Consider the following 10,246-nt stretch of genomic DNA (forward strand, 5'->3'; position numbering starts at 1 on the left):
TGGTGAGTAGAGGGAGTCCTAGTAATAATACGGGACACGTTGGACACGTTGGAGCTTGTTGATGGATTTTTGTTGGCAGGCCAGATAAGAGTGAGTTCCAGTAGTTGATCATAATAATAATGGATTGCATTTATATAGCGCTTTTCGGGACCCCTCAAAGCGCTTTACAATGCCACTATTCATTCACTCTCACACACTGGTGGAGGCAGCTACAGTTGTAGCCACAGCTGCCCTGGGGCAGACTGACAGAAGCCAGGCTGCCATATCGCGCCATCGGCCTCTCTGGCCAACACCAGTAGGCAAGTAGGGTAAAGTGTCTTGCCCAAGGACACAACGACCAGGACAGAGAGCCCAAGGATCGAACCGGCGACCTTCCGGTTACAGATGCGATTCCCAACCCCCTGAGCCACGGTCGCCCCAATATAATAAGATCAGAGAGGTAACGAGACTGTGGACGAGGATAGCAGTGGCATGTGGAGTGAGGAAGGGGCGGAGGCGATGGATGTTACGGAGGTGAAAATAAGCTGATCGAGTGACATTAGTGATGTGAGAGTTAAAGGATAACGTGCGCCCAAACCTTTCACAGAAGGAGAGGTAGAAACCGACGAGTTAATGGTGGTAACAGAAAAAGTGTCCCTGATACAAACAAACAAACAAACATGCAAAGCGCAGCAAGAAACAGGAAGCTGTTAACTCATGTAGAACTCTGGTAGCACAAAACCCTGAAAAGGTAAGTTTGAACTTGTTAAACTGGAAGTGAACAAAGATAAAATCAAAGCTCCATAACTACTGTGTTTGTCTCCACCAAAGGACGCGCTCTGTGAGATGGTCAGCAGGGCTCGAGCTACTTTTCCAGGCGACCTTATTGTCCTCCAGTTAAATCTGTCACTTTTTAAAAGCAGCTGAAGATTTGAACATCGTCTTCATGTTTAAATGATTATTGCATCACACGCTTCTTTAGCTGAATGCTTTTCACGCCACCTTTGTCTGTGAAAAAGCTTCAGTGGTTTTTTCCTTACTGTCCTTCATTATTTATTAACTTAATTTATCGATAGAAGAGACAAGAGTTCAAACTGATAAAACGAGCACCGGCTGCACGGCCACAAAACCAACAACCTCAAACTGTGTTACATGGAGACACATTTCAACACGGTACTGCAATCATGCAGAGCTGTGCATTTTCTTTTATTAAAAACAGTCATTTAGCCTGCATCACATTTTTATGGCAGATGTGAGATCATAGAATTTAAATGACAAGCTGACAGCAGCTGGTCGTCTGCTGTCTGTAACTAACCAGCTCGTTCTAGATTTTTGAATCAACTTTGCTCAGTTTATCATCAGTATTTACAGAGAAGTAGCTAAAGTTTGAGGACAACTGTGCCAGGGTGCCACCAACACGAACAAGATAAAACGGCTGCACGCTAAGAATACGTGTAAATGCAATTAATAGAACCTCCCTTTTTAAAAAATGTATTGCTTCCAAAATGCATTTTCACAGGAAAATTTGCACTAAGATAGAATTAACTCAACTTCCACATCTGATTTGTCAGATCTTCTCTGATGATTATTGCAGGCACGAAATGAAAAATAAAAAATAGATTAGACGCATTTACACTCGTTTTTATCAGCTGTGTTGCATCACTGAAGCTGGCTCAGCCTCTCAGCATGGGACAGAGCAGAGAGATCACTCTTGGTTAATTTTTAACTGGACTGTAAACTGACTCTCGCTCTTGTATATAAAGAGGACGTTTCAGAGCAGCTGCCTGCAGCAGAGAGGACTTTAAAGGTAAGAACATTGCTTTATTAGCCAACCACTGAATGGATTTCAGGAAACTTAAACATTATGTTTGGAAATGAAGTGCAGACAGTCCAGATCCTGCTCTGATTGTGTCCTAATTCATTTCCCACTGTTATCCCTGGAAGTGTTAACTTTAAATGCTTGTATTTCTCTTGACAGTGCTCTAAAGATGCGTGGTCTCGTTGCTAGTTGTGCGCTCGCTGCACTGCTCCTGGCCGTAGCCTTGGCCGACCACCACCACCACCACCACAGCTCTGCGCAGAGCAACGAGGAGGACGATAGCTGCCACAGGCTCTCTGCTCCTAATGCTGACTTTGCTGTTGTCCTCTACAAAAGTCTGAATGCCAAGACTGCTGCTGGAAACAACATCTTCTTTTCGCCACTGGGCATCTCCACTGCCCTGTCCCTGCTATCTACTGGGGCCCGCGGTGAAACCCACAGCCAGCTGTTCTCCAGCCTGGGCTACAGCACCTTAAACCAGACTCAGGTCAACGAAGCCTACAAGCATCTTTTTCACATGCTTGGAGAAAGCCAGGAGAACCAAAAGCTGGATGTTGGCAATGCTGCTGCGGTGCGCTCCGGCTTCAGTCCTCTGGAGCAGTTCTTAAATGACATCAAGCAGTACTACTCTGGTGAAATCTTTCAAGTTGACTTTACCAAACCTGAAGAGGCTGCAGCTGAAATCAACAAGCACATTGCCAGCAAAACCAACGACAAGATCAAAGACATGGTGAAGGACTTGGACCCTGAAATGGCAATGGTCCTTATCAACTACGTCTACTTCAGAGGTAAGACGCATGCAGACAGAACAGACAGTGTCAGCCAGGTGTTCTCTGGTTCAAGGTTTTCACAGATAGAGATTAGCACAAATACACGAAACGAACAAGTCTGAAGGATGCAACGATTTCAAATAAGTACCCACTATCAATATCGACTTGATGTGACCCGTTACAGGACAGTGGGAGAAACCTTTCGACGGTAACAGAACACGCAAAGAGGAATTCCATGTGGATGGAAGCACCACAGTTGAGGTGGACATGATGAGGAGGACGGGACGCTACAACTTCTACAGAGACGACGGGAACCACGCCACGATTTTGCAGCTGCCGTACAAGGGCAACACCTCCATGATGATTGTTTTCCCCGATGAAGACAAAATGAATCAGGTGGAGGCTGTCATCAGCAAAGATCAGCTCAGGCGCTGGCACGATTCCTTCTTCAGGACGTAAGAGAGCACCTCGTAAGTGGCTGTTTGTGGTTGCGTATTTTTCTGGGACTCTTACACGGGTGTTTTTCTCTTGTATTTGTTTCTCAGTAACTTGTTTCTCAGCATGCCAAAGTTTTCCATCTCTGCCGAAGCCTCCCTGGATGACACGCTGAAAGAAAGTGGAATAACGGACGCTTTTGGAGACAAAGCTGATTTTTCTGGCATGTCTAATGAGGTCCCGCTCAAAGTCTCAAAGGTAGGATCACTGAATATGACTTCATTGTTTTGTCCACTTCATGGACTCAAATGTGACATTGGCTCTTGTGTCCTGGTTCCTCCAACAGGTGTCTCACCAGGCGGTGCTAAGCGTGGATGAAACAGGAACGGAGGCTGCTGCTGCCACCACTGTCGAGATCATGCCAATGAGTCTGCCCCTAGCCATAACACTCAACAGACCCTTCCTGCTCTTCATCCTTGAGCATTCAACAAAGAGCATCCTCTTCATGGGCAAGATCAACAACCCCACAGCCTAAGGATGCCCTTAGTGCGCCACATTTGTTCCATTTTCACGCTGCAGCAGTAGCTCCGGGGGTTATCTTTACCTCGGGATCTTAAAATGATGCGGAGGTGCCGCTGTAATAATAAGAACGCTGGGGAAATGATGTTTAGCCAATAGTGTGATGAATATGACAACACATCTGTCATTACATAACAGAAATGAATCTGTCTGTCAGCATCAAACATTTATTACTAAAAACCGAACTTGGCCAGAGGCAAAGATGTCTGAAAAAAAACAAACACAAGTCAAAGAAGCCTCTACTAACACAGCACATCAGCTTTTGTGTGGCCGGTTGTGTTTTGAATTTGGTTCAACATGAAGTGAAATAAAAACTTTCCATGAACACAGGCCATGTTATATTATTTCATTTGTTTCAGTCCAGTGATCTTTATTATTCTACAATGAAGTCAGTGTCACTGCTGTAAGGCTCTTATCTGTTATTTACAGTTAATCTTAGGCAGAATTAAAAATATGATCTCACTCTGACCTGCTGATGGAGCTCAAGACACTTCATTCAGATTTCATCAGTCCCCGAGTATCCATAGAAGCTGCCGTTTTAATTTCGGACTTAAGGTTGAGATTAATTGGGGGATTTTTTTGCCTGGTGAGTCATCATCAAAGATCAGTTTGCGATCAAATCCCAGCCACAGAGTCAGTCCTCATCCTCACCTGAACGTGTTCTGTAAGGCCCGGGAACTCGTTCACACCTGACACCAGCCTGTTCGCACACACCCACATGCCCACAGACTGCGTTTTCTAAATATTTATATATGAAAGAAAAAGAAGATATTACTTTATCATCATTATTATATGATTTTATCAAACAGATTTATATTATTTACAGTTAAATCTAAATCTAACTCTTCAAAATAAGAAACAGATTCCATGAAATATGGTGTGAACAGCAAGTGTTGAGGAAACAAACTTGTCATGTTGCCTGGCAACCACCTAGCAACAGGCTAAAAATACCCATTTGTAACCTTTACAAAGTTTATGACATCTGTATCATTTTAGGTTTGCAACAGTAACACACACACACACACACACACACACACACACACACACACACACACACACACACACACACACACACACACACACACACATTCCTTAAATTCCTTTAATTAATTATCATATATTATGAGGTCAACATGGACACATCTACAGAAACATGTATATAGTACAGCAGCACCTGAGCACAGCAGGAGACCCACAACAAGGGATCATTAGTATAGGTACAGAGTCATGCACAGATATTCTGGGGGGCGGGCGCCCAAGTCAAAAATTATGTACTTAAGTATATATAAAGTATAAGTAATTTTGCCTAGGACAACATCAGTTCATTGGTAAGTTTCAATCTTTTTTGAACAACTACAGCAGCATCGCTTGTCTTCTTTTCACCTTTGCATATGTTTACTTCTGTCAGGCCTTTAGATCTTTAGTCGGTCGGGGAGGTGATTAAGTTTGCTCAATGACACAAGCAACCAGTCAAATAACAAATAACATAAAGGTTAGTTTTAAATAAGCATGACAGGTTGACTATGAGCAGTCATCTGAACTCTTGCATTAATACTTGCCTAATACATTATTATCCACCAGACAAAACAGCTGATAGTGTTCGTGCTGTTTAACTCCTTTAGCTTTCAATGAATATTAATACCAAGGTCAGTCTTGCTGTCTGGTCTCAGTATGATTTCTCTTCCCAGTTGATCATGATCGTTAAAAGGAAGCCAGCTTGTCTATTTTCCAGAAATGATTTAAACTGGAAGTAATTTGAATTGACAGATTTCAATGTTTTCCCACATTTTTAAATGGCTCCAGATTTCTGCCATCTTGAGTATTTTGCCAGGACTTCTCCAGGCTTGTATGTTTGCGTGATTCTGATTTTTTGTTTTTACCAAAAACACCCTGACCCACCCAGAGTTATTTCCATGTCCTGTTGAGCAAGTTAGGTTGTTTAAACAAAGTCAGTAGAATCGATCCAGAAGAGAGAAGGCTGATCTTTGTTAATCTGTAAACTGTCAGCTGACTGCCTTTAAGCTTGCTTAAATATAGAGTTTCTGGAAACGTCACTGCAGAAGATGTTAGTGGTAAGCATCAGTCTCTATTAGTTCTACGTTTTAGGTACTTAAATGTAAGAAGTAAACGACAGTTAAGAGATTTAAAGATGATTTTTAGGATGTAATCACGTGGTTTTAGCAGACATGACATTACTCAGCATTCATTGTCTGCTTCCTTCGTTGGTATCATCAGTTATATTGTATACAATGTTACAACACAGCTGAACTACTGGTTACTACTTTACCAGTGTATCAAAAAATCACTGAAGGGTGAAGTGCCTTTACCTTTAAATATCTATTTCTATTCTGTCAATAACAGACATATGACTTTATTATTTTAGTGATGCTCATGATTCAACTCACAGTTGTACATCTGCTGTGGGAGAGACACTTTCAAATCCCTCAAATATCTTTTAGAGCTAAATCTCTATTATAATACCTGCTGTGTTGAGGAAGCTGAAATACATCCGTGGTGACCTACACTCACTGGGTGTTTTTGAGCAGTCATCTAATGGGCAGTAACTCAACTACTTACAGGTGCTGTATTACTGGCAATCAGACCGTTTAGTCGAGTTGTCTGCCTGACAGTCCAGGTAACTTCTTGGGTTTAAAATCCAGCCTTTGTTGTTTGCACAGAGTGACTTCTCAGCTGGTAGCTTTGGGATCTGTTACAAGCAGCTTTGCAGAAATATGCTGTTATAAGAGATGCTCATGAAAATTCTACTTTTTTCATCTGATGAACTTGTCAGTAGTGGTTTTCAGTACAGCTCAGTAATAATGTGGCAATAGTGCAGTAAGGTGGAAATAAGAAAGCAATGATATGGAAATATTAAATCATTACTATGAAATTACAATGTAAAATCCAGGAAACTACCAAATAATATATTGTATCAGCAGTGGTTTTATCCAGAAATGTGGAAACAAATATACGCCATATATATGAGTCAAAACTCTTATATGTACCAATATACTGATAACAATATAATAACATGTTAGGAATAACATAGTAATATTTGTGGATCACAAAAGATGACTTGATTGTGACCTCATAAAAATAAGTAAATAAATAATGTAATAAGTAATATCAGCATTCTTCTTATTTTTAATGCCATATCCTGAAACTACCTGATTCAATCTAATTCAATGGTTTTAACTCATAAAGTCATGAAATTATGACTCAAGGACTGATGATGGAAAAACCTTACTTGGAGCTCATTTTGTATCATTTTAACTTTGCTTTTTGATCCACAGACTCTAAAGATGCATTTCTGTAGCTGTGCACTCATTGCACTGTTGCTCGCTGTAGCCTCGGCAGACCACCATCTCCACCACAACCGTGGTTCTGAAGACCATATGAGCTGCCACAAGCTCTCTGCTCCTAATGCTGACTTTGCCTTTGCCCTGTACAAACGTCTGAATGCGAGGACTGCTGCTGGAAACAACATTTTCTTCTCACCACTGGGCATCTCCACTGCCCTGTCCGTACTGTCTACTGGGGCCCATAGTGAAACCCACAGCCAGCTGTTCTCCAGCCTGGGCTACAGCACCTTAAACCAGACTCAGGTCAATGAAGCCTACCAACATCTTTTCCACGTGCTTGGACAAAGCCAGGAGAACCAAAAGCTGGATGTTGGCAATACCATTGCAGTGCACTCAGGTTTCAGTCCCCTGGAGAAGTTTCTGAATGATGTCAAGCAGCATTACTCTGGTGAGGTCTTACAAATCAACTTTACTAACCCTGCTGAGGCTGCAGATAAAATCAACAGACACATTGCCAATAAAACACAGGACAAGATCAAAGATATGGTGAACGATGTTGACCCTGAAACCATGATGATGCTCATTAACTATGTCTATTTTAAAGGTAAGCAGCCTGATCAAGTCTATTGTTAGGCTACAACAGACAAACATGGCGTTAACGCCATAACCATATTAACACGACAAATCCCCGCTAGCGAGTTAGGGTTAGCTTGCCTTAACTTGCTAACAAGGATTTGCTGCGTTAATGCGGTTATGGCGTTAACGTCGTATCAGCGAGATTAATGCTGACAGCACTAAGGCTGACACATCCCAATAATGTCAACACGACTCTCCACTGTGTCATGCAGGATACTGGGAGAAACCGTTTATTAGAGAATGGACACATGAGGACGACTTCCACGTTGACGGCAGTACCAAAGCTCAGGTTGACATGATGATGAGGATGGATTACTACCACTTCTATGAGGATGCAGTTAACCACGCTAGCATCATCGTGCTGCCATACAACAGTAACTATGATGATTGTCCTTCCTGATAAATTCTGGATGAAGACTGTGGAGAGAAACAGCAACAAGGACGACATAAGAAAGTGGCAAAACTCAGCATCTATGATGTAAGATTTATTGCATTATGTCTGAATATTCCTGCTTGCTAGTAGATGGAGACTGTTGTCAAAATGACCTATTGCTGTTTTATATCACTCCTGTTATTAACTTTGAGTGTCCAAGTACATTTACATTGATGCGTACTGTAGATGAAATGCGTTACAAGCGTATGATGTATTCATATAGTCTTTAAATCATTTTTGACCAGAATCTGTTCTTCAATGTGCTCATTCAACAGATATGTAGGGATGTTTTTGTGCTTTCCACAATGTCCATAAAGATGAGAAGCGTTCTGTATCATAGTGATGCTGAAAAACGAGTTCATACATTTATTACTTCCAGGCTGGATCGTTGTAATTCATTATTATCCGGTTATCCTAAAAGCCTTTCATTTCGTCCAAAATGCTGTCACGAGAGTACTGACAGAGACTAGCAAGAAGGAGCAAATTTCTCCTCACATGTGGTTCCAGGGGTATTTAAAAGTAGAACCTTCAGCTTTCAGGTTCCTCTTCTGTGGAACCAGCTTCCAGTTTGGATTTGGATTTGAGATTAGGCTAAAAACTTACCTTTTTGATAAAGCTAACAATAATAAGAAGGTAAGAAGTATGTAATCAGTTCCATTTGTTTGCCTGTCTGTTTGTTGGCAGGTAGCATTCACAGTTTTCAGATTTTGTGTGATGGTAGATAATAGCAGCTCAAACACATTTCATTTACATTGAATTTTGGAGAAAATTGGGTCAAGGTCACATCAAATGTAAAAATCTTTAGAAGGATTTGAATTCTCTGATTACTCTTGTTAGGGCTTCACCCTGAGATCATGGACAGGACCTCAGGGTGAAGAGGGCATCTACTCTGGGAAGCTCAGAGTAATATTCCTAACTGTTGCAGATAATGTGGTGCTGTTGGCGTCATCAGAGCACGTCTTTCCAAATAAAAAGGAGTGGTTGGTGGCTTAGTGAGAACTAGATAAAACAAGAGTCAGAACCTCTCTTTGCAGGAAACGAGTGATGCGAAGTTGAAGTGGCAGATTTGTGTGGTGTCAGCAGTAATGTGGACATTGTAGTGATGAAGACTTATGATCCTGATCCAGTTAGTAAAAGAGGAACAACCTGTAATTTAACAGTCCGTTTTTCTATTTCTCAGGTATATAGATCTTACGATTCCAAAATCTTCTATAACCGCTGATGCCTCGTTGAAGAACATATTGCAGGAAATGGGCATAACCAGTGCCTTTGAGAACCATGCCGATTTCTCTGGTCTGTCCAATAACAGTCGGCTCAAAGTCTCGAAGGTGGGCAAACATTTCTCTTTTTGGTTCTGATTCTGAGACACTTAAAGACTCATTACAGAGTAAGAAATTAGCATCTGACCGTCTCCTTTCTTTTTCACCCACAGGCATCTCACAAGGCCACGCTTAGTGTCACTGAGATGGGAACAGAGGCAGCAGCCGTCAGCATCTTTGAAATGTTCGAAGCGCCACCAACAATCAAAATTGACAGGCCGTTCTTGGTTTTCATTTTGGAAAACTGCACTAAAAGCATCCTCTTCATGGGGAAGATCAACAATCCAACAGCTTCATAATTGCACATACTTGTGAGATGATATTAAGGTCACAGTTGCCATAATAAAGATCCTGTCATGATTAAAAACACTGACCTTTATTTATGAGGTTATCTGTCTGCACACGTTGATTTTCTGGTCAACAAAAACGACATTAGTGACATTTTCTTTCAGGTAAATAGCAAGTTTGGAAACATTATGTCAAATATTTGATTTATATTTGAAGGTTGCTCGTATAGAAAACTGTTCCGCGCGTATATAAAACAGGTCCGCGGCTCTGAACCGTAGTAAAGGGACCTCTGGCTGATACGTCGGGTTCGTGTCGGCTCGTAGCCGAAAAATAGCTTTACTTTGTTGTCTGGGTCAACTTTGCAGCGAGAGACAGAGAGAGGCGTTGAAAGGCTCCAACAGAACTTATTGTTTCAGAGGAAACACGAACACAGCGTACAGTCGAGTCTTAACAGCTTACTTACAGCTGGGCTCGTCAGGCTCTCTGTTTGGCTGCAGTGGTTATTATTATATTTACATGCTTCCAGCTCCCGTTTCTGCTCCGTGACAGCTCGTACTTTTCCTTTTTCTCCTCCATCGCTCACAGACACATCACGGGTCCATCCTCCCTGCAGCACGGACTACACTGCCCATCAGGCTGCATGCTTTAGGGCGATGCCTATAACACTCTATTGCCTTCATATTAAA

General features: G+C 41.8%; 1 protein-coding gene and 1 pseudogene across 2 annotated transcripts; both read left to right on the forward strand.

Annotated features, from left to right (window-relative positions):
* Positions 1-1,738: 1,738 nt before the first annotated feature.
* LOC146651766 (alpha-1-antitrypsin homolog) lies at positions 1,739-3,912 on the forward strand. Of its 2 annotated transcripts, XM_085382943.1 has the most exons (5): positions 1,739-1,786; positions 1,958-2,586; positions 2,753-3,023; positions 3,114-3,261; positions 3,350-3,912. In XM_085382943.1, exons 2-5 carry the CDS (start codon positions 1,968-1,970, stop codon positions 3,536-3,538), a joined length of 1,227 nt encoding a protein of 408 aa, XP_085239069.1. In that variant the 5' UTR covers positions 1,739-1,786; positions 1,958-1,967; the 3' UTR covers positions 3,539-3,912. The 2 variants fall into 2 exon arrangements, with proteins under 2 accessions (XP_085239069.1, XP_085239068.1); XM_085382942.1 differs by lacking the exon at positions 1,739-1,786 and having other exon boundaries at positions 1,932-2,586.
* Positions 3,913-6,613: 2,701 nt separating this feature from the next.
* On the forward strand, positions 6,614-9,571 carry LOC146651767 (alpha-1-antitrypsin homolog; annotated as a pseudogene).
* Positions 9,572-10,246: the final 675 nt, after the last annotated feature.

Source organism: Rhamphochromis longiceps, linkage group LG15, assembly GCF_057381845.1.
Source record: "Rhamphochromis longiceps isolate RC_006_pf linkage group LG15, R_longiceps_female_GT1.1, whole genome shotgun sequence".
In the NCBI taxonomy this organism is placed as follows: Eukaryota; Metazoa; Chordata; class Actinopteri; order Cichliformes; family Cichlidae; genus Rhamphochromis; species Rhamphochromis longiceps.